Raw genomic sequence first — 25,790 nt, 5'->3', positions numbered from 1 at the left:
TAAGAACTGATATTCTTGCAAGTTTGAAGCTGCCAAAGTAATGCACAGACTACACTCTAACATTTAAAAGTAAAAAAAAAAAAAAATAAAAAAACCCCACTGAACTAAGAAACATGTCCACCATTGGAAATTTCTTTATCTTTGTTCCGCTTACGTTTCAATGCTCCTAACAGCAAACATGATCTATATAGACTGTAGGTAAATCACTAAGCCAGCCAGTTTTTAAAACAAATGTTTTTCAATATCAATTTTCTGATATTTCTACTTAGTTGCGACAAAGATGAAACAATAAACTTGTAGTACTGCCATGAACGAAAGCACAGAAGAGCAAATGCTGCAAGTGGTAGTCATCCTGAGATACTGGATATACTTTTCTGTAGTTACTCTCGTTTTCCGTGCACCGTTTTTTCATACCACACTCAGGTAGACAAAAATGATTGCTAATTTATTTTTTAAAATCAATCAAAGCTCATCAATGTGATTAACTGATTAAAACCCTTCCAAGTTAAAATTTGTAACCCCCATCAGTGCACATTATCTGAATATTTTCATTTCAAACCAAGTTTCAAAAGCAATTATGAACATAAATACATGGTAGTGGAAATAGTAGAGTAAGTACAGAATTAGATCAAGTGATCTCATTATATATGCCCCTGGCAACACAACAATTTAGCATATGTCCCAACCTCATTGTCTCTATCCTTCTCCAGGAAGTGCCGAGCAACATGACTGGGTAGAATGTTCCGGAGCATGTTCTCGTTATGTTCTCGTAGCTCCTTCATTTCATTGATTTCCTCTTTGGCCTGCACACGCCAAAGGAAGTCTAGACGGGCTGTGTATTCCAGCTGCAAATTAACATACAAGAGAAATTAACTGTTAAATAACTGAAGTATTATTACAGTGCAATTAAAGTATTAGTAATCAAATTGAAGGATAAGATATTTTCTCAGGTTTTGTTTATCATTTTGTTGCAGTTAACTCATTTAAAATATATCAAGGTTTATCTATTTTTTTTTTTTTTTTTTTTTAACCGAAATAAAGCTGTTGTTTATTTCAAGCAGACTGGCAAGATACATTATATCAACTGTTTTAGTTGCATTGAAGATACAGTAAATTAGAAAATGGCCTTTGTGTTCCCCACAGGGTTTAGTATCCAAGAAAATATTCACCCCACAGAGAAACCTGCACAATATATAAGCTGCACTTTATATGCTATATATACATTAACTCACTCTGTACATTAGCTTGTAATTTGCCTTAAATGTTAGTGTCTCACAAAGCAGGATTTGAATTCTTACTGCTATAGTGGTTACTCTAACAAAATACCATTGGGATACCAGTATAATGCATTTATTTATATAGTAAATTTAATTACTCTTCTGTAGCTTGTTGAAATAAATGAAAGGAAGCTGTTGTTTTAGACAGATGATGCATCTACATTTAACATTTGCTCCTAATAGTAGAATATTATATTTAAAGTAAATAAAAGTTTGGTTGTTCGGTTGCAGACATGGTACAGACATAGATTTTGTTAAAAAGCATCAATTGCAGTAAACAGTTTATAATAACCATTTATACCAACACAATAGTATCACATTGAGGAAAGGGAAATTAAGCAGGCATGCATATTAAATCATACTGATGGTATTTAACTAATAAGGTCAACTACCTACAATATTACAAAGGAAGTCAGTTTATCCATGGCAATATCAATACAACAATTTGTGCAGGTTTGTACAGTAACACGAGAGAACAATGCATGTCTATTGCGGCTTACTCAGAGTTCTGAGGGAAATTCTCACAGCCCCTGGCAGCATCATACCTGACCTCAATGCTACATCCTCAGTACCCACCAAAAGAAAAGTGCTCCTGTACCATTTTGTACAATGGTAAATGCCTTTTTTTGACAAGTCTAAATGCGTGTCTGCCAAATAAATACATTATAAATAATATTAAATAATGTATATGCTTTTCTGCAACTATCTGTGGTTTACAATGCTCGCCCATGCTTTTACCATGCATTCATGTTTTAATACACTTTGATTTGCTTTTACTATGATAAACTTTTATAAGGGACAAGCCATAACACACAGAAGAAGCTGAGGATTCATTTTTGGAGAATATGGCGGTTGTAAATTATTATTATTAATGTAATTCCTAAATTGAGTTGTTACCTATTGCTAATAACAGATGCTTTCTGCTGCTTCTTTATACAGTACTCACATTTCCTTTTTACACTGTGACAGGATAGCTGGGGTCTAAGGCAGTCAGTCGGTATGAAGGAGACTCAGAATTCAAGAACTGCGGTTTTAAGCACTGCGGCATGGATTTATTTCACACAAATCAACAAAAAACATCACTCACAGAATAAAATAAAAACATTGAACAAAACAAGTCACAAACACCTTGAACAAAATGTACAGGAACAAAATAACTAGCTCAAGGGCCAAAAAATTGGTTCAAACAAAAGACCAAACCCCTGTAGGCTGGGCATAGCCTTCACTACAGAGTATTAAATATAGTACCAACAAACACTCTCAGAGTAAACTCATCCAACTCCCTTCTTCCAAACAAAACAATTTCCCCTCCTTAAATATCATATGGCTGGAACCTAGTTAACCATTCAATTAAGGTTCCAGCCACATTCTTGCATGTATTTGGCAGGGATAGGAAATTAACCCCATCCCAGCCAACCACCACCAACACAATACATTTTAAATTGTAATACATATTTACAAGCATTATGTGCACAGCTTTTCTTCTGCCCTGCCACAAATCCCCCCAACCCTGTGCACAGCACACCTGGCCACCAACTGCCACCTGGTCCCTTAAAGTTCTAACAGTCCCAGTCATCCCAGCCCAAGAACAGGGGTAGCAATGTGTCCATGGGTGGCAGCCATGGTGGGAGGTTCTCTTCAAATGCCAGCACTGGCAGCGGCCAGACAGACCATGAATAGGCTGGCTACTCTGGCCAAGGCAATCCTGGTATCCGAACTGCTGCTAGTAGAGGTGACTCCTGACATTCCCCCCTTCTCTGTAGCCGATGGCACCCTCCTCCTGGGCCCTGGACACAGAACCTCCGGCAGCGAAACTGCTGCTTGTGCGAAGAAATCCCTGTGCAGTGGCAGACTGGCCTCCTCTGGCGATGGCAGACTGATGGTGGACTGGCCTCCCTGGGAAATGGCAGACTGACGGCGGACTGGCCTCCCTGGGCAATGACAGATGGATGGCGGACTGGCCTCCCTGGGCGATGGCAGACTGATGGCGGACTGGCCTCCCTGGGCGATGGCAGACGGATGGCGGACTGGCCTCCCTGGGAGGTGCAGGCTTTGCAGCCCGAGGTGGTGCAGGCTACGAAGCCCCAAGCAGTGTAGGAAGGTGGCAGGCAACGACAGCAGCTGACATAAGAACATAAGAACATAAGAAAGTTTACAAACGAGAGGAGGCCATTCGGCCCATCTTGCTCGTTTGGTTGTTAGTAGCTTATTGATCCCAAAATCTCATCAAGCAGCTTCTTGAAGGATCCCAGGGTGTCAGCTTCAACAACATTACTGGGGAGTTGATTCCAGACCCTCACAATTCTCTGTGTAAAAAAGTGTCTCCTATTTTCTGTTCTGAATGCCCCTTTTTCTAAACTCCATTCGTGACCCCTGGTCCTTGTTTCTTTTTTCAGGCTGAAAAAGTCCCTTGGGTCGACACTGTCAATACCTTTTAGAATTTTGAATGCTTGAATTAGGTCGCCAAGTAGTCTTCTTTGTTCAAGACTGAACAGATTCAATTCTTTTAGCCTGTCTGCATATGACATGCCTTTTAAGCCCGGAATAATTCTGGTCGCTCTTCTTTGCACTCTTTCTAGAGCAGCAATATCTTTTTTATAGCGAGGTGACCAGAACTGAACACAATATTCAAGATGAGGTCTTACTAGTGCATTGTACAGTTTTAACATTACTTCCCTTGATTTAAATTCAACACTTTTAACAATGTATCCGAGCATCTTGTTAGCCTTTTTTATAGCTTCCCCACATTGTCTAGATGAAGACATTTCTGAGTCAACAAAAACTCCTAGGTCTTTTTCATAGATTCCTTCTCCAATTTCAATATCTCCCATATGATATTTATAATGTATATTTTTATTTCCTGCGTGCAGTACCTTACACTTTTCTCTATTAAATGTCATTTGCCATGTGTCTGCCCGGTTCTGAATCTTGTCTAGATCATTTTGAATGACCTTTGCTGCTGCAACAGTGTTTGCCACTCCTCCTACTTTTGTGTCGTCTGCAAATTTAACAAGTTTGCTTACTATAGCAGAATCTAAATCATTAATGTAGATTAGGAATAGCAGAGGACCTAATACAGATCCCTGTGGTACACTGCTGGTTACCACACCCCATTCTGAGGTTTTTCCTCTAATCAGTACTTTCTGTTTTCTACATGTTAACCACTCCCTAATCCATGTACATGTGTTTCCTTGAATCCCAACTGCGTTCAGTTTGAGAATTAATCTTTTGTGCGGGACTTTGTCAAAAGCTTTCTGGAAATCTAAATAAACCATGTCATATGCTTTGCAATTATCCATTATCGATGTTGCATCCTCGAAAAAATCAAGCAAGTTAGTTAGACACGATCTCCCTTTCCTAAAACCATGTTGACTGTCTCCCAGTACCCTGTTACCATATAGGTAATTTTCCATTTTGGATCTTATTATAGTTTCCATAAGTTTGCATATAATAGAAGTCAGGCTTACTGGTCTGTAGTTACCTGGTTCAGTTTTGTTTCCCTTTTTGTGGATCGGTATTACGTTTGCAATTTTCCAGTCTGTCGGTACCACCCCTGTGTCAAGAGATGGCAGGAGCTCCTCGTCTCCCTCTGGCAGTGGATGCGGAAACAGCAGGCAATCTCCCTCTGTTGGTGGTGGCGAGAGCAGCGGGTACTCTCCCTTTGGTGGTGGATGCGGGAGCAGTGGGTGGTCCCCCTCCTGCAGCAGAGGAGGGAGAAGCAGGTAGTCTGCCCCTGTCTCTGGAGAACGGTGCGGCTCTTCCTCTATCATTGGAGATTTGGGTTTCCTTTTCTTGGGCTGTGGACACGCGGGCTTCCCCTTTTTGTGCTGTGGACACTCTGGCTCCCCCCTCTTAGGCTGTTGATACTCTGTTTCCCCCTTCTTGGGCTGTGGATGCTCCAGTTCCCCCCCTCTTGGGCTGTGGATGCTCCGGCTCCCCCCTCTTGGGCTGTGGATGCTCCTGCTTCCCCCTGTTGGGCTGTGGACACTCTGGTTCCCCCCTTTTGGGCTGTGGACACTTGACCTCCCCCCTTCTGGTCTGTGGACACTTGGGCTCCCCAGTTCTGGGCGATGGAGGCTACAGCTCCTCCTCTTTAGCTATTATATACTTGGACTCCTCCCATTTGGGCATTAGAGACAGCAAAGCTGGATAAGCAGGACGCAATGCTGCCCACAGCACTGAACACTCCGGCACTGGCAGTGGCCTTGAGCACTCTTCTTCTGGGAGGGGGCAGTTGAGTGGGAAATGCCCCAGCTCCCCGCAGATGGGACACCAACAGGTGACCTCTAGAGTGCTGAGGAAGGTGTCCCAGCTCCTCTCCTTTATGCAGCTGCAGCTGCAGCTGATACAGGCTGCTTCTGGGGACGGCCGTTCCTCCCTTTCTTTCCCCTCAGGGCTGACAGTTGTTCCTGATGTGGGGGTTGGTAGTCGGGCAACACATGCTCGACCTAACCAACAGAAAAGCACCACTCCTCCCCTTCTTGGCAGGTCATGCAGACTTCCAGCCCTTGTTTCCCTCTCTTCTCTCATTGCTTTGCTTTCTTTCCTTTTTTTTAATTACAGTCCCCTCTGAGTCTCTCGGCAGCATTCAAATCAGACACAGGACACCATAAGAACATAAGAACATAAGAAAGTTTACAAACGAGAGGAGGCCATTCGGCCCATCTTGCTCGTTTGGTTGTTAGTAGCTTATTGATCCCAAAATCTCATCAAGCAGCTTCTTGAAGGATCCCAGGGTGTCAGCTTCAACAACATTACTGGGGAGTTGATTCCAGACCCTCACAATTCTCTGTGTAAAAAAGTGTCTCCTATTTTCTGTTCTGAATGCCCCTTTTTCTAAACTCCATTTGTGACCCCTGGTCCTTGTTTCTTTTTTCAGGCTGAAAAAGTCCCTTGGGTCGACACTGTCAATACCTTTTAGAATTTTGAATGCTTGAATTAGGTCGCCACGTAGTCTTCTTTGTTCAAGACTGAACAGATTCAATTCTTTTAGCCTGTCTGCATATGACATGCCTTTTAAGCCCGGAATAATTCTGGTCGCTCTTCTTTGCACTCTTTCTAGAGCAGCAATATCTTTTTTATAGCGAGGTGACCAGAACTGAACACAATATTCAAGATGAGGTCTTACAAGTGCATTGTACAGTTTTAACATTACTTCCCTTGATTTAAATTCAACACTTTTCACAATGTATCCGAGCATCTTGTTAGCCTTTTTTATAGCTTCCCCACATTGCCTAGATGAAGACATTTCTGAGTCAACAAAAACTCCTAGGTCTTTTTCATAGATTCCTTCTCCAATTTCAATATCTCCCATATGATATTTATAATGTACATTTTTATTTCCTGCGTGCAGTACCTTACACTTTTCTCTATTAAATGTCATTTGCCATGTATCTGCCCAGTTCTGAATCTTGTCTAGATCATTTTGAATGACCTTTGCTGCTGCAACAGTGTTTGCCACTCCTCCTACTTTTGTGTCGTCTGCAAATTTAACAAGTTTGCTTACTATACCAGAATCTAAATCATTAATGTAGATTAGGAATAGCAGAGGACCTAATACTGATCCCTGTGGTACACCGCTGGTTACCACACTCCATTCTGAGGTTTTTCCTCTAATCAGTACTTTCTGTTTTCTACATGTTAACCACTCCCTAATCCATGTACATGTGTTTCCTTGAATCCCAACTGCGTTCAGTTTGAGAATTAATCTTTTGTGCGGGACTTTGTCAAAAGCTTTCTGGAAATCTAAATAAACCATGTCATATGCTTTGCAATTATCCATTATTGATGTTGCATCCTCAAAAAAATCAAGCAAGTTAGTTAGGCACGATCTCCCTTTCCTAAAACCATGTTGACTGTCTCCCAGTACCCTGTTACCATATAGGTAATTTTCCATTTTGGCTCTTATTATAGTTTCCATAAGTTTGCATATAATAGAAGTCAGGCTTACTGGTCTGTAGTTACCTGGTTCAGTTTTGTTTCCCTTTTTGTGGATCGGTATTACGTTTGCAATTTTCCAGTCTGTCGGTACCACCCCTGTGTCAAGAGACTGCTGCATGATCTTGGTTAGCGGTTTGTAAATTACTTCTTTCATTTCTTTGAGTACTACTGGGAGGATCTCATCCGGCCCAGGGGATTTGTTTATTTTAAGAGCTCCTAGTCCCTTTAACACTTCTGCCTCAGTTATGCTAAAGTTATTTAAAACTGGATAGGAACTGGATGACATGTGGGGCATGTTGTCAGTATCTTCCTTTGTAAAAACTTGTGAAAAGTAATCATTTAACATATTTGCTATTTTTTTTTCTTCCTCTACGATTTTGCCATTTGTATCTCTTAAACATTTAATCTCCTCTTTGAATGTTCTCTTGCTGTTGTAATATTGGAAAAACATTTTGGAATTGGTTTTAGCTCCCTTAGCAATGTTCATTTCTATTTCTCTCTTGGCCTTTCTAACTTCCTTTTTGACTTGCATTTGCAGTTCTGTGTACTCTTTCTGTGTACTTTCTTTTTGGTCCTTTTTTAATGCTCTGTAAAGTGCCTTTTTTTCGCTGAATATTTTTTTTAATTGATCTATTAAACCATTTTGGCAATTTAGTTTTACATTTAGATTTGTCTACTTTAGGGATGTAATTGTTTTGCGCCTCTAGTACTACGTTTTTGAAGAACAACCATCCTTCTTCTGTGGGTGTTTTCTCTATTTTACTCCAATCTACTTCTGTTAGTCTCTGTTTCATGCCTTCATAGTTTGCTTTTCTAAAATTGTAAACCTTAGCTTTAGTCTTTACTTTTGAGGATTTAAAAAACACTTCAAATGAGACCATGTTGTGGTCTGAGTTTGCCAGTGGTTCTCTGACCTCTGTTTTAGTTATTCTATCTTCGTTATTTGAAAAGACTAAATCAAGGCATGCCTCCCCTCTAGTGGGTGCCTTCACAAATTGTGTTAGGAAGCAGTCATTTGTCATTTCCACCATTTCTATTTCATCCTTCGCGCTACCCACCGGGTTTTCCCATTTTATTTGGGGGAAGTTGAAATCCCCCATTAGTATGGCTTCTCCTTTGCTACACACATTTCTAATGTCATTGTATAACAGATTATTTTAGTTGTGATTAGATAATGGTTGTCTAAGGCAGTCAGGGGGTATGACGGAGACTCAGATTTCAAGAACTGAGGTTTTAAGGGCTGAGGCGCACATTTATTTCACACAAATAATCAGCAAAAAACACTGTTCACAGAGCAAAATGAAAAGGTTTAACAAAACAAGTCACAAACACCATGAACAAAATAACCGGCTCAAGGGCTAAAATAAAGGTTCAAACAAAAAGCCAAACCACTTTAGGCTGGGCATTAGCCTTCTCTACAGAGTATTAAATATAATGCCAACAAACACTCACAGTATAAACTCACTCAACTTCTTTCTTCTAAACTAAGGCTTCTCCTTTGCTTAAGAACCATGTGGCTGGAGCCTAATTTACCATTAACCATTCAATTAAGCTTCCAGCCACATTCTCACATGTATTTGGCAGGGACCCCATTCCTGCCAACCTCCACCAACACACAAACCACACAATGCATTTTAAAATATAATACAATACTTACAAGCAGGGCTTAGCCGTGCCTCCTCTAATTATAATACAATACTTACAAGCAGGGCTTAGCCTCACCTTCTCTAATTATGTGCCTGACTTTTCTTCTGCCCTGCTTCACACCCACATTGTCACAAGTTACAGCATGACATCTGCCACTAATAAGTAATTGTACAAGATTATTAATTAATTTAGTTTTTGCGAGTTCTAACTACAAAACTTGAGGGTATGTCTGATCATAGGAGCAAAAACAGGGCAATAGTTTACATCTGTCATGTAATTGGTTCACATCACTGTCAGTCACATCCCTTTTTCAAATGAATGACTTTCATCTCCACTCTTCACAACAAGAGAAAATGGCTAAATGTGAAAAAACTGCTGAATAGCGATTCTTTGCTTAACAGAAAAGAAATTACAAAACATACGACAAAAGACGCTATAAACACTAAAATGGGGATTAAAATGTACACTGTTACTATTTTCTGACTTTCTGAAATTCAGACAAATTCAACTTGATGATGTAAACAAATATGACGGCCGGGATATAAACTGGATTATGCAGCAGTCAGCAAGCCAGGCGGAGAGCTGTACGCCAAAAAAACTTTGATAACTATCCGATATGAACTTCAAAAAAAAAATTCTGTTATTTATTTATGTTATCTGTTTATTTACTTACCCTGAATGAGCTATATTTAAACAAAATATATACAGTGCCATGAAAAAGTATTTGGCCCCTGTCTGATTTTCTGCATTTTTGCATATTTTTGACACTGAATGTTATCAGATCTTCAACCAAAATCTAATATTAGATAAAAGGGACCCTGAATGAACAAATAACGCAAAAGTTTGACACTTCATCTATTTATTAAAAAGAAAGTTATGCAACAGCCACTGCACCTATGTGAAAAAGTAATCCCCCCCCCCCCCCCCCCCCACAATAACTGGTTACGCCACCTTTAGCAGCAATAACTGAAACAAACCCTTCCTGTAGTTATTGATCAGTCTCTCACACACCATAGAGGAATTTTGGCCCACTCTTTCATGCAGAACTGCTTCAACTCAGTAACATTTGTGGGTTTTTGTGCATAAACTGCTCTTTTCAGGTCCTGCCACAACATTTCAATGGAGTTTAGGTCTGGACTTTGACTAGGCAATTCCAAAACTTTAAATTTCTTGTTCTTCAACCATTCTGATGTAGACTTGCTTGTGTGTTTCGGATCATTGTCTTGCTGCATGACCCTGCTGCACTTTAGCTTGAGCTCACGGACGGATGGCCTGACATTCTCCTGTAGAATTCTCTGATACAGAGCGGAATTCATGGTTCCTTCAATGATGGCAAGTCGTCCAGGTCCTGATGCAGCAAATCATCCCCAAATCATGACACTACCACGACCATGCTTGACAGTTAGTATGAGGTTCTTACTATGGAATGCAGTGTTTGGTTTATGTCAGACACAACGGGGCCCATGTTGGCCAAAAAGTTCCACTTTTGACTCATCTGTCGATAGAACATTGTTCCAGAACTCTTGAGGATCATCCAGGTGCTTTTTGACAAACTTGAGACTTGAGATATGTTCTTTTTAGTAAGCAGTGGTTTCCACCTTGCTACTCTGCCAGGAATCCCATTTTTGCACAGTGTGTTTCACAGTGTCATGAACACTGACCTTAGCCAAGGAGAGAAAGGTCTGCAGATCCCTGGATGTTGTTTTAGGGTTCTTTGTTACTTCCTAGACGATTTTACGCCTTGCTCTTGGAGAGATTTTGGCAGGACAGCCACTCTTGGGAAGATTCACTACTGTCCCAAACTTTCTTGGACAATATGGCTCTGACTGTGGTTTGGTGGAGCCCCAGAGCCTTAGAAATGGCTTTCTAACCCTTTCCTGACTGATAGGCATTAACAACTTTTTTTCGGAGGTCTTCACAAATTTCTTTTGATCGTGGCATGATGTGCCTCTAGAACCTGTGTGCTGACAACTTCACTCTGATGGTAAGGGCCAAAGTTAGTCAGATTTATATTGGGCAGGGCTGGTCCAAATCAACCCTGATTGTTAACCAAAGTATTCAAACAGCCGACCCTAATTATTCCTTTAGTTGAGTTGAGTTAACTAGGGGGCAATAACTTTTTCACACCTGAAGATTGCATGTTTGATTACCTTGCACACCAAACAAACGAAAGAAGCACCAAACGTTGGTGTCATTTTTTCTCTTAGACTCCCTCTATATACTATTACAACCCATAAAACGATCTGACCAAATTCAATGTGAAAAATGTGCAAAAATGCAGAAAATCAGACAGTGGGCAAATACTTTTTCACGGCACTGTAAGTCAATATTTATTTACCTATGCTGACAATATATATAAAGTCATATTTACTACCCAATCTTGCCTCACTTATTTTCTTGACTGATTCATATATTAAGGGCCTCATTTACGAAAGTTAGCACGCATGTAATGAGCCTAACATGCACATTAAATCAATTTACTGCCCCATTTACTAACAGAGAATGCGTTAATTTATGTGCACACTATTTGGCTAATTTACATACCATACCATGCATACTATATGTATTAATTTAATGTGCATGATAATGTCAGAGACTTACCCATGACCTCCATGATATCAAAAGCCCCAATAGACCTGACGTATCTTTTGGTCATTAACGTATTGTGATGGTGGCTTACATTGACTGAAAATGAGCGATCAACAGACACAGCACTCAGTAGGGGACAGGTAGAGGCAACGCAATGTGAAACTGCACTGCTTACTTTTTAATTTTAACATGTATTCCTTGTCTGATGTAAAAAAATAAATAAAAAATAAAAAAAAGCCTTTTTCCTTTCTCCTTTCATGCATACGGCCCATCCATTAGTTTCTAAAATTTCATTGTACTGTATTGTTTTGGAATTCTTTTTTTAAAACAACCTGCCTCTTTAATATAACACATATATTTAACATATGCAGTCTGCATTGTATGAGTGACATTCCCATTAAGCCAATCACAGCTTACAGAGGTAGTAAAATAGGCAATCAAATAGTACACACGATCCGTTTCCTCACACACAGCACACATTATTTTGATTAGAACAGCGAAGCGAAGGCTTATTTAAACTATTTATTTTACTTTGTGTCAAATTTAAAAAGTAGCCAAAAAGTAGTCAGAGATGTCACAGAAGCGAAATTTGGAGACAGAAAACAGAAAATTCTAAAATCGTTAGCCAGATGATTACTTGTTCAATTAATAATAAAGGTTGCAGATCTTTATAGTTCTTTAAGTTTATAACATATAAAAATCACTATGAAATGTTGCACAAAGCAACATATTTTGAGTTTACTGGAAATGAAAGATGCTATGGAGTCTAAAAGTGTTTCTGAAAAATAGAAGAAAAAATGAAAAGGGCTGTGGATTCCATGAACAACACAACCACAGGAAAGGAACTTCAAGAAGCCATGGAAAGTGCAGAAATAGCTTGGAAGAGTAACTTGGATTACAACATATGACTGGACAAAACAGTGCAATGGCTAGCAGAGTGCTGGAAAAAAATTAAGAAAAATATGCAGAAGTACCACTTTTCTTACACTGGATTCTGCATCAGCAGGCATTATGTGGAAAAGTTGCTGAATTAGAACGCGGTGAAAGGGCTTCCGAATGCCGGTAAAGGCCCTCCACGTGCAGGATGCGATCTATAGCCTGGAGTTGCCGATTTGAATCCAGGCTATTCCACTGCTGACTGTGATAAGTGTGGGTTTTTTGGTTACATATTAAAAACAGATCTTTACTCCAAACCTTCTGATATACATCAATACCTACATGTCACCTGCACATCCTATCCCTACTAAAAGAGCCATTCCAGAATGACTGGGTATAAGGTTACAAATAATCTGTTCTGATGAAGATGTCTCTAAAAAACAGAGGAAGGAATTAAAAATACATTTAAAAAAGAGTATATAAAGAACAGATTATTGAGAAAGAATTTTTAAAAGTTGACAAACTCAATAGAAATTAACTACTTGAGTATAATAAAAGGGAAAAAAATGGTTTAAAAGAGGACCATTGATAATATATCCAAAATGATTGCCCAACATTTCCAGTGATGGCTTTTAGATGGGATGCAAATTTAGCTGAGATCTTGGTTCACGGTAAACATAAACGGATCATCGACACAAAAATGTGCAAATATAAAAGATAAATTGCAAATAGAGAAAATAAATATTTAGTCTTAAGGGACCTGTCATGCAAAACTGCCAAAAAATGTAAGAAAATATCAAAGAACGCAGAATCACCTATAACATAAGAAAGACAAATGTAAATGAACTAATAGTTCAATACTTTACAAAACATAAACATAACAGGAATGACCCCAAATGTGTTGGTTTAGAAGATATACAATTAGATAAATGTACGATATAGAAGAATAAAGGAAAATAAATTGATAAATAGTCTCAATACCAGGATGCCTGAAGGTTTAAATTGTAAGGAATGGTAGATCATTACATAATTAACTATGTTATAAATTACATCACAAGCACATTAATAGATTTAAATAGAAATAATGAGTACATTATACATGAGTATACTGTAAATACAGTATAATTGTAAATCTTGAAAAACAACTCACTTTTGTAGTCATCTTTGTATTACTTTAGTATAAATACATGTTAATTTGGATTCATATGTTGTTTTTTTCTGATTTTATGTGAACGAAAAGACACACATTTGCCCATTTTCCCATTGGAAATAGTGATATTTTGAAATATCACTGTCCTGGTCACAAAAGCAAAGTTTGTGGGGAATAATAGCCATTTTCTATACTTTTGAGGCATAAGCAATTAGGAAATAACACTTACTACCCAGGAACAAAAAAAAAAAAATTTTTGTTACACAGTGTAATTAAAATATAAAAAACCAATATGTCGTCTTAGCATATTCATATTTTTGTTTTATATTTTAACTGTAAACGTTGCAGCCTATATACTGGTAAGGTTAACTTTATTTAAAACCTGTAAATTAAAAAAAAAAAATGTTAATGATTCAGTATTTTATTCTGTAACAAACTTTGTTATGGCCTTTCTCAGACTCTAAATAAATGGAATGTTTTCATATTTCTGTGAATTGATTAAATGTAGATGTCATGGTAAAAATAGAAGTTAAGTACTTGCTATACCTGTTGGCCATGATAAAACACTGCTAACAGAAACATTCCCATCAACAGCAGGGATGTCTCCTTGGTACCCAGAAAGTCTTTGCTGTAAATACAGAAAAGAAAAACCATTAAGAATAACTTTTTTGTGTTTAGTGTAGTTTAGTTTATTCACTTTGTGCCTGTAGGGCCAGCACAAGTACAAATCGCATTAGTGGAAGCACTAATACAAAGAGAGTAATGATTTTCAGAACAGCTCTGTGGATATTTCTCAGACTGACATAGAGGTAGAACACAGTGAATGCAAAACCTTCTAGAAGTGAGCAAGAATAAAATAGGACCTTCTGCCACTTGGTGGTTTAAGAGAGGAGTGACTAAGAAGGTTATCATAAGTAGAATCCCAATTTTAGTAATTTCTTACAACCCTACAAACAAATTTTTGTACAGACTCAAGCTTCTTAGTATTGTATTTTTTAAATTGATCCCAGGCAAAACAGTTGTGCTCTAAGATAGGTCTTACCAAGCCCTTGTAAAGATGAAAAACAACATTTGGAGGGGCATCTCTAAAGGAATGAAAAGTAAACCCCATAACTCTTCTCTCTTTATTGCAGACATAATCAACGTGTTGTGACCAGAACAAGTTACCACCCCTGACAAAGGCATTATTGGAGCTGGTTTCCTGGATGGGGAAATAATCATACATTTAGTTTTGGAACTATTCAGTTTCAAATAATTAATTCCAGACCAATCATAAACTAGATTAATATAATTTTGAAAATCTATTGAATCTGTTCCTGGAAGTATAATTGTTTTATAAAAACGTAGTGACATCTGCAAACATAATAATAATAATAATAATAATAATAATAATAATAATAATAATAATAATAATAATAATAATAATAATAATTTATATTCTGAAAAATGAACAGTGGCCAAGTCATTTACATACAAATTAATCAAAAAAGTGGCCAAAACAGACCTCTGATAAATGCTAGATATCTCTGGTATCTTAGAAGAAAGTTGTACCTGGACAACAACACTTTGCCAACACCCCATAAGGTAAGAAGAAAACCACCCTAAAATACCTTCACTAAACCCATATTTAGAAATTTTTGATGAAAGGGCTTATGTGGAACTGTCTCAAAGGCTCTGGAGAGGTAAAACAATACAACAGCTGTACCATAACTAGACTCCAAGTTATTTTATCATGGACCAAAAAATGTTAGAAGTGCATCCCGTTCCTGAAGTTCGAATCAAAACTGATTTCTTTAAAGCCTAGTTAAAGGAAAGGCCATTTTCACAAGAACTGTACAAAATCCTCTTCAGAACCTTAGAGCCAGTAGGTAAATAGGAATTTGGCCTAGAATTGAAGCCAATCCTGAATCACCTACTTTCTGAATTGAAGTGGCCCATGAGTGCTTCCATTGTGAAGGAATCACTCCCTGACTTAGGGACAAATTGATATGGAACAATGGTTTGAGCAGTGCACCTAAGCATTGTAGCAGAAATGTCATCTGGGCCAGTAGCTTAAGTTTAAATATACCCACAACCTGGACTGGGGATCAATGTATATCCTCCTATAAAGATGTTGGCAAAGGTGTACTGGAATCAAATGGAGTATCAACTGGATTAAAACAAGGAACAGAAAACATATTTAAAAGATCAGCTATCAGCTGCAGAGACTGCTCAGGCTTGCCTGTCTGACATACAGAAAGGCACTGTCCCCTTCCTAGAACTGGCTTCAGCATAGACCAAAAGTCTTAGGATTTGAAAAGTTTTGAGGAATAGTTTCTATCAATTAAGTTTTAACTTACCTTAGTAAGCTAGTTTATTTCTATGAGTACGAAAGGCTTCCCAAGCAATGGGTGTACCAAGTTGTTTGGCATGGCTAAATAATCTACTTTTAACCCTAGTACTTTTTATACAAGTTCAGCAGACAATCATGGTTTAGAAAATGCAGTACAACATAGGAGTTTTGATGGAATGCGGGGCTTCATAATCCCTAAATACTGATGGCCTAATTTAGCCCAAAAATCATCAACATTAGAGGAAACACAATCTAAGGAATGGCAAGTTATTTATCAGCTTGTTAGCAAGACCCCAATCAGCTAATTTAAAGACCCAGATTGGACTATAGTGTGAAAATGCTGGACAAATTAGATCAGTAAAACTCAGACTAATTACAATGTGATCAGAAGAGCCCGATGGAGCTTCTGCTGAAATAAATGAAAAAAAAAGATTGTCATTTTAGGTGTGATCATGGTCAATTAAGGTAGCCCCAGATGTGTTATTTTGGGTAGGCTGACTAATAAGCTGGCACAGACCTAAACTTTCTAGGTTACTTAAAATTATGTTGAATCAAATTGTAGCAAGCTCAATGCTACAATGTGGGTGGACAAACTCACCCACCTGTCCCTTTAGGTAGGGTCAGTAGCCTGGCCAGGTTAAACTCCAATCCCCATAGTTCCTTGCAAACCTCCTCTGTTCATCCTCTCTCCTCATTGTCTCATTCAAATATCCACTCCTCCAATCGCAGAGCTTCTAAGAAGCCAGCGCCTGTTCAAAGTCTGGTTAGTTAGAGCTCAAAAACGCCTTTAGTCCGAAGAAAACCTTTACCAAACAATAGTGTTTTCAAACTTAATCTCAGGGTACTTAGATATAAACTTTTGCACTTTGTCTAAATTCTTTACTTTTTTTGTTGCTTGTTTAAGTTTAGCTGTAGATTCAAGGTTTGGTGTTTGTTGTTTTTGTGTGTGACATTCTACATATTTCTAAGCCTCCTGATTTTTTTTTACTAACCATCTGTTACACCATTCAGCTGATCACAACTGGACAGGCTAACCATTTTCAACTATCTACATTTTTTTCCTCAACCTTCTACATTCAACAGCATTGCTTTATTTATTAGACTCTTTTCAGGACTTCATCATCCAATGAGATCATTCCTTTTTCGTTTGTTGCATTTTTCTACTTTCATTTGCTACTTTGGTTTCCAGTACTTTTTGGTTTTGTTATTTTGTTGCTTAGTATGGATTTCAATTACACTGCTACTACTGGACTTGTCCCTCGTCCATTCTCGGATTAATTTAGAGCACGCCCACGCGGAGTCTGCTGGCGACATGGCATTGTTTGTCGACCAGTGGACTCTAGGGGGCGTGCTCTGTACCACCTCCCCGTTTTCTTTGAAATATTTAATTTACAGTCCTTTTTCAACCAGTTTCTGTTTAATTAGTTAAGGTCTGTCCTTTTTAGCACCCCCAAGGGTGCTAATTTGAATTTTTTTCCAGCTTTCTTTGGACAGCTGGTGTAGTCCCATCAAACAGGGCTTAAATAGGACTACTGGACTTGTTGGACTTACCTGTCATTCTCCCACCACTGCCATAGACTGTTAAATGTAATTGTTTCCATAAGTCATTGTTTTTCACCTGTAATTATTTAATTTGCCTTTGTCTTTCTTTGTGTGTGTATGTGTGTTGTATTTGTGGGTGTGGGTTTGTTGGAGACCCTCCAGACACTACACTCATTTTTCTTTTGTGATGCTGTTTGGTCTTCTGTTTATAATCGCACCTTTACTTACTTACCTGCTCTCTACAGTTATTTATTTTGGTGCAACATATTGTCTTTAGAAGTCACATAATTAGTTGAATGGAGTCAACCTGTGTGCAATTAAGGTGTTTCACATGATTTCAGGTTAAATACACCTGTCTCTGGGAGGTCCCACAGTTGGTTAGTACATTTCGTAACAAAAACTACATCATGAAGACGAAGGAACATTCAAAGCAAATCCGGAATAAGGTTCTTTAAAAGCACCATTCAGGGGTAGAATAGAAGAACATTTCCAAGGCATTGAATATCCCCTGGAGCACGGTAAAGTCCATTAATAAGAAATGGAGAGAATACGGCACAACTGTGAATCTGTCTAGAACAGGCCATCCTCAAAAACTGAGTATCCAGGCGAGAAGGGAACTAGTCAGGGAGGCCACCAAGAAGCATATGGCAACCTAAAGGAGTTACAGTCTTCCACGGCTGAGCTGGGAGACACAGTGCATATGGCAACAATAGCCCAGGTGCTTCACAAAACTGGCCTTTATGGGACAGTGGCAAAAAGAAAGCCATTGTTGAAAAAAGCTCACATCAAATCTCGGCTACAGTTTGCCAGAAGGTGTGTGGGAGACTCTGAGACCAAGTGGAAGAAGATTCTATGGTCTGATGAGACCAAAGTAGAGCTTTCTGGCATCAACGCTAAGCGTTATGTTTGGCGCAAGCCTAACACCGCACATCATCCTTAGAACAGCATCCCTACCGTGAAGCATGGTGGTGGCAGCATCATGCTATCAGGATGCTTCTCTGCGTCAGGATCTGGAAAGCTTGTGAAGATAGAGGGCAAAATGGATGCAGCAAAGTACAGAGAAATCCTGGAGGAAAACCTGCTGAAATCTGCAAGAGACCTCGGACTTGGGAGAAGATTTATCTTCCAGCAGGACAATGACCCCAAACATACAGCCAAAGCCACACTGGAGTGGCTTAAAAACAAAAAGGTCAATGTCCTGGAGTGGTCCATTCAAAGCCCGGACCTCAATCCAATTAAGAATATGTGGAAAGAGTTGAAAATTGCTGTTCACCAAAGGTCCTCATCCAACTTGACGGAGCTTGAGCAATTTTGCAAAGAATAATGGGGAAAAATTGCAGTGACCAGATGTGCAAAGCTGGTAGAGACTTATACAAATAGACTCATGGTTGTAATTGCTGCCAAAGGTGCCTCTACCAAATATGACTCAAGGGGGTGAATACTTATGCAATCAATTATTTTCTGTTTTGTATTTGCAAAAACTCCTAATTAAATCAATTTTGATTCCATGTTGCAGCACAATAAAATGTGGAAAAGTCCAAGGGGGGTGAATACTTTTGAGAACCAATGTACCTCTTTATAGACGTGTATACTGATAAATCCTCTCCTGATCACTCGTTTTATCACCAAACTCTTCAATAATGCGATCCAAGTCATTATTTTATTACTATAACATCTCAAAAAGTCTGCAAATGTGTGTGACACCCTTTTTTCGGTTTCATTTAGCTCCGATCCATCTTGAAAACCATTGAAAGGTTTTCTCTGCTTTTTCCAGAGAAAAAACGACTAGAGACCTGTTCTTTACGTCTTTTTGATGATGTCGGACAGGGTCCGACATCGGACTGGAAAGGGAAAATTATAATGTCTGACCTGGTCCAACTTAGGACCCCAAGGGCTAAGATACACATTTAATCTAGTGGAAAACTTGTGTGTGTGTGTGTGTGGGGGGGGGGGGGGGGTTATTGAAATATTCACTAATCTCAGAGGTGTACGACCTAAAAGGTAACCAAACCAAGTGCCAAAATAGATTCAGTATTACCAAAAATAAGCATATATAAATACATTATTAATTGAACTAAGCAAAAAGGAAGGAAACAAGTGTTTGTATATGTATGCAATAAGTAGGGATCTACTTAAATCATAGTAAATTAATGTGTTTTTTGCAGGTAGGTTATGGAATAAAATTAGGATTTTGCGTATCTGTTTAAACATTAAATAAATCTAAGTAGACAATATTTCAGGGCACTATAAAAGCCTAAAAATAATGGTATTTGATTCTTTAATAAAACAGAGTGCTGGCATTTGTGAAAGTTGCTGCTAACATTCTTTGTCTGTTGTGGACTTGCCCATACATTGAGACTGCATGTTCTGTATCCACTGAATTAGTTGGAAATGTTAGGCAAAACTGTGACAAATTATATAGATGTGGAGACCGGTTAGACAGTCCCAAAACTCAGTTACTCAAGAGCATCAGGCATACTTTATTAAAGGCAATATATGCAACACGTTCATTGTCATGTTATTTGTCCCATCCAATAATTTATTCTATTAGTACCGAGTCAAAGCAAAAAAAAAACATGCCTATTTGGGTCTAAAATTCTCCACAACGCTTTCAAATTAGACTTTACATATAGAACCTGCACAAACTACTCCACATTGATAAAATTAAAAAATGCATATAGAATATAAATACTTAAAATTTACAGAGAAAAACAGATTAATCTCAGTTGCATAAGTATTCAACCCCTTTGCTACTGCAGTCCTGAATCAGCTCAGGTGCAAATGAATTGTTTGAAAGGTCACAAAATTAGTGAAATGGTTTCAGCCTGTGTGTACTCAAAGTGGTTTGACTTGCAGATCATTTTCCTCAGGTAGTGATCCAACAAAGCAACCATGAAAACCAAAGAGCTTTTGAAACAAGTCAGGGAAAAAGTGGTAGAGACACAGAGCAGGAGAAGTGTACAAGAAAATTTCAAAGGCACTGATTATCCCCCTCAGCACACTGAAGTCCATCATTAAGAATTGGAAGATGCATTACACAACCTAGACACTACCCAGTTCAGGTCGCCCTCCCAAACTGAGCAACTGGGCAGACAGGAAACAGGTTCAGGATTTCACTCTGAAGCCAACAATGACCTTGAGAGATCTGCAAAGTTCTGTGTCTGAGATGGGAGTCAGTGTTCACACATCAACAATAAGCCAGGCCCTACACAAAGCTGGCCTGTATGGACGGGTGGCAAGAAGCCATTACACAAAAAGTCTCATCTTAAAGCACATATGGAGTTTGCAATGTGGAAAAGGTACAAAAATGTAACTTTTTGGTCTAAATTCCGAGCGTTACGTCTGGCGCAAGCCCAACACTGCATATCACCCAGTCAGCATAGAGGGGAGAATGGATGGTGCAAAGTAAAGGCGAATCCTTTAGGAAAACCTGTTTGAGTCAGCCAAAACTATGAAACTGGAGAGGAAATTCACATTTCAGCAGGACAATGACCCGAAGCACAAAGCTAAAGCTACACTGGAGTGGCTTATCAAGAAGAGAATTAATGTTCTTGAGTGGCCCAGTCAAAGTCCTGACTTGAATCCAATCAAAACATAATGGCGGAACTTGAATATTGCAGTCCATCGACGATCCCCAACAAACTTATCAGAACTGTTGCAATTTTTCCATGAAGAATAGGCAAAATTGTCATCATCCTACTGCCGAAAGCTAGTAGAGACCTATCCAAAAAGACTCATAGCAGTAACTGCTGCAAATGGCGATTCTACCAAGTACTGACTTAAGAGGCTGAATAGCTATGCAACCAGTAAATTTCATTTTGTACATTTTTTTTGCAAGTTTTGCTGACATTTAACCTCCTCCTCATGTAAAAGTGTTTAGTTTACCATTACAGCTTTGAATAAAAAAAGTTTGTTTGAAAAACTGTGCATATATTACTTGTAATTCAACAAAGTGCGACATTCATGGTAGGGGGTGAATACTTTTGCAAACCACTGTGTGTATATATACAATTACAGCTGTGAGACGGTTGGGATAGGTTTCTACCAACTTTACACACCTAGATTTGGCAATATTTGACCATTCTTCTTTAGAAAACTGTTCAAGCTCTGTCAAGTTCCTTGGGGAGCGTTGATGGACAGCAATCTTAAGTCATGCCACAAATTTTAAATTAGATTTAGGTAGGGGCTCTGACTGGGCCACTCAAGGACATTTACCTTTTTGTTCCTTAGCCACTCCAGTGTAGCTTTGGCTGTGTGCTTTGGGTTGTTGTCATGCTGAAATGTCCCAGTTACAGCATTCTTGCAGAGAGCAGCAGGTTTTCCTCAAAGACTTCTCTGTACTTTGCTCCATTCATTTTCCCTTCTATCCTGACAAGTTCCCCAGTCCCTGCTGATGAGAAACATACCCATAACATGTTGCTGCCACCACCATGCTTCACAGTAGGGATGGTGTTTTTTGAGTGATGCGCTGTATTGGGTTTGCGCCAAACATAACGCTTTGTATTTAGACCACAAAACTTTTTGCCACATGGCTGCAGAATCTCCTGAGTGTCTTTTGCATACTTCAAACAGGATTCAAAGTGGGCTTTCTTGAGTAATGGCTTCCTTCTTGCCACCCTACCATACAGGCCAGATTTGTGGAGTGCTTGGGATATTGTTGTCACATGCACACTTTGACCAGTCTTGGCCATAAAAGCCTGTAGCTCTTGCAAAGTTGCCATTGGCCTCTTGGGAACCTCTCTGATCTGTCTCCTTCTAGCTCGGTCATCCAGTTTGGAGGGATGGCCTCATCTAGGTAGGGTCTTGGTGGTGCCATACACCTTCCACTTCTTAATAATCTTCTTGACTGTGCTCCAAGGGATAGTCAAGGCATGTGGTATTTTTTTATACCCATCCCCTGATCTGTGCCTTTCAATAACTTTGTCCTGGAGTTCTTTTGATAGCACCTTGGTGCTCATGGTTGAGTATTTGCTTTGAAATTCTGTACCCAGCAGAGGGAACCTACAGGAACTGCTGAATTTATCCTAAAATCAGTAAATCACTGAAAATTAACACAGGTGGCCATTTAACTTGGTGTGTGATTTTGAAGTTGATTGATTACACCTGAACTAATTTAGGATTGCTATTACAAGGGGGGTGGACACTTATCCAACCAAGCTATTTCAGTTTTTATTTTTAATTTTGAAAGGGTATGTAGTACTCAGCAGTACAGCTGGGTTTTATTTAAATGTAGTGTTTTAGTGCTGTACAGATGTTCTATGTCGTTATCAGTTAGTGCTTCAGCTTTATTTGGATGATTGCCTTTACCTTGTTTTAATTTCCCTTTCCTCTCCAGTTTCTCTGATATGAATGTACCAGCTTTTTATCATTTTTTTTTTTTTTTTTTTTGACATATTCTCATTTTGTTGATCATAAATGAACATTACTGTACTGTGGGTGTTGTAGAGTGATTGAAAATAAAATATTTTGTGTTTGAATTGACAGTGATGGTCTCGAGGAGTCGAATGGGTCAAAGTTCAAATATATTTTCCTCTAGAGCAGGGGTTCCCAAAGTTTTGGTGATGGAGGGCCAATTTCCGGAGGTTGCATGGGATGGGGGACCACACAAGAAAATGTACCACTCATGAAACCAAAATATGTCCCATCTCATACCTATTTTATTTCCTATGCATTTTTGTATTCAAATTAGGAATGTTATTACTACCACTGCAACACCAGCAGCTTTGAAATGTATTTGTATTTTATCCTGTGTCTTGGTGCCACAACAGGCTTAGGTTTGAGCACCAATATGTCCAATCTGTAACATCTTACATTGTCCTGGTCACACAATTAAAGATGATAATACTGAAATAGGTACTCTCCAAACTATACCAATTAAACTCTTTTGTGAGTTGTTCTTCATTAGTGAGGCAGAATGCATCTTGACTTGTATAACTAACTACTTCACTAAGAGCTGAATGTATGTACAGTGAACTCTGCTTAATTCAAATCTCTGGGGACCATACAAACAGTTTGAACAAATTAAACAAATTATGTAAATTGCCCTAAGGTGTGGACATTTAGAGCTATTTCCATAGTAAATGTGCAGAAATAAAACAAATCGATACTGTATTGTACCTTGATATTTTAATTTTTTTCTTTCTGAAATCAACAAAATAATCAAATTTCTATTATAAAGTGCAGCATTAATTATTTATAAATTATCTGCCATTACATTTGTGCTTTTTATGCAATTGCATATGATTGCTACATAACATCTCCTACTAGCTACTGTACTGTAGCCTAACTCTAGTCTTATTCAGAAACACTATACAAAAAAGAAATGAAACAGTAACAATTTTAAACTGTAGCTGGGTACTGTTGCTACAGTAGTACTTTCCCTAACAAAAGATCCAAGATGAACACCAAAACTACAATACTGTACAAAGAGCATTTTCCCGATGTAGTTGAACCTAAATACAGTTTTGCTCTTAAAATAATAAAATAAAATCTACAACAGAAAAAGTGCCTGTATCCTGAACCGTACCGTTTCTTGCAGTCGCTCTGTTAACATTACTTAAACTAGCGAGCTACTTCAGCTGCATAAAGTAATCTAGCGTTATTTGGATGGTACCTTCACGTCTTGATATCACAGTCTTTGAGCATCTTCCCCCTTGGAAAGCGATAGGAGACGACAAAATAATAATTTAAGAAAAGTAGAAGCGCTTTTTCTTTTCTTAGGAGGTTCTGTGTTATTTTCCTTCAGCAGAGCAAATCTACTATGCAATACAGGCGCAATGTTATTTTTTTTTAAAAGGACAGTGCACATATAGTCACTGTACAACTTAATTACTAATGAGTAGTGGTGGCAGGATTTAATTCCTGGCTGAGCCCCAAATTTTCATGGATGGGCCGTTTATGACTTAATGACATAAAAGTAATAACGTAATTACCAATATGTGTACTGAGGACACTATACTGTGAGAAATAGCACCATATTCTCCAAGAATGAGCACATTTCATGACAGTTGCACAACCGAATTTTCCACCAACAGGCACAGCAGCACAAATTCTGTAACGTTAGCGAGCTGCAAGTCACTATCACACAATGAAAATGAGTTTTTGACAAAAGCTCTCAAACATGTATTCGACTACCCAAAATGAGCTTAAATTTAAAAAGCTCTCATACAGTGACTAAAAGTGAATGTCAATACTTCCCTTTGAGCTTTTCAACAGTGTCAGTTATATGGGAACAAAAACAAAACGGGAATAGAGGCATGAATTGAGCATATCATACATCTCAGCTGCATCAGTTAACTGAATTCAAATTGATAAAACTAAATGCGCATTTGTTGATCATCGGTTAATTTTCTTTTTACAAAATTTGTTGGGACATAGCTAATGCGTAAGACATCAATATAACTTCGGTTTACTGCAACATTGGCCAAACGTTCTGTATTATTATATTTCAGCAGACACCCTTATCCAGGGCGACTTACAATTGTTACAAAATATCACATTATTTTGTACATACAATTACCCATTTATACAGTATAAATAACTGGTTGCTTGCTTGCATGCCTGGCTGGCTGGCTGGTTGCTTGCCTTGCAATGAAAGAAAAGTTCCTGTATGTTTGCTGCTGAAGCGTTTAATTTCGATATTATACTATCAAAGACGCAAGATCTCATATCTCAGCCGTCCAATCACCAATCTTTTTTTCATAACCATGACACGGTACTGAGGTGGGTGGGACGGATATATTTCTTGAACCACGAGGATGAGCGAGACTCGCCGCAGCAGATTACAGTCTGATATGGTTTGGCATGAAATGTTTATAATTGTCAATCACTCCATAACTGGGTGGGCCCATGAGCAAAATGGGTGGGCCCAGGTCCCTCAGGCCCAAGCGTGGCACTGCTCCTGGCTTGAGAGGGTCCAGATTTGATCCAAAACATGTAAAAATGTATGTTAGGGAATTTTTATGAACTTTGATTGCTGTGTATTATTATTGTTGATATCGGAAATACAATTGTTGATATCAAAATAGAATTGTTGATATCAAAAATAGTACCTTTCTATTCTATTTTTGATATCAAGAATGGCATTTTTGATATCAAGAATAGTGTTTTTGAAATCAAGAATGGCATTTCTGATATCAAGAATGGCATTTTCGTTATCAACAATTCTGTTTTTGATATCAAGAATTCTATTTTTGATATCAGAAATCCATGATAATGAACATCGGGATTCAATTTTGGACTTCAAAAACACATACTAATAAGACGGAGAGTTCCGGTCAACACATTTGTAAGCACATTATCTTGGATATGCCAAGAATGCCATGGCCAATAGTGTTGCAGCCATTGAAAGCATTTCGTGACTTTTTTCAGAGAAAAAAATGACTAGGGACTTGTGTATGACGCCTTTCCTTTCCAAACTGGTAAAGAAAAACTGTAA

The 25,790-nt window shown here is 38.5% G+C and overlaps 1 protein-coding gene across 1 annotated transcript in view; it reads right to left on the bottom strand.

Moving 5' to 3' along the window:
• Window positions 1–25,790, bottom strand: part of adcy8 (adenylate cyclase 8 (brain)) — a 190,424-nt gene that overhangs the window by 36,146 nt on the left and 128,488 nt on the right. Inside the window, exons 11-12 of the mRNA XM_041241855.1 lie at window positions 14,026–14,107; window positions 687–845 (exon numbers count right to left, since the gene is read on the bottom strand). Coding sequence (XP_041097789.1) covers window positions 687–845; window positions 14,026–14,107 — 241 coding nt within the window. The remainder of the gene's footprint in view (window positions 1–686; window positions 846–14,025; window positions 14,108–25,790) is intronic.

This window comes from Polyodon spathula, chromosome 3 (genome assembly GCF_017654505.1).
Source record: "Polyodon spathula isolate WHYD16114869_AA chromosome 3, ASM1765450v1, whole genome shotgun sequence".
NCBI classification, from domain to species: domain Eukaryota; kingdom Metazoa; phylum Chordata; class Actinopteri; order Acipenseriformes; family Polyodontidae; genus Polyodon; species Polyodon spathula.
Note: the sequence above shows the minus strand (reverse complement) of the source record. Positions and strands in the feature narration are given on the sequence as shown.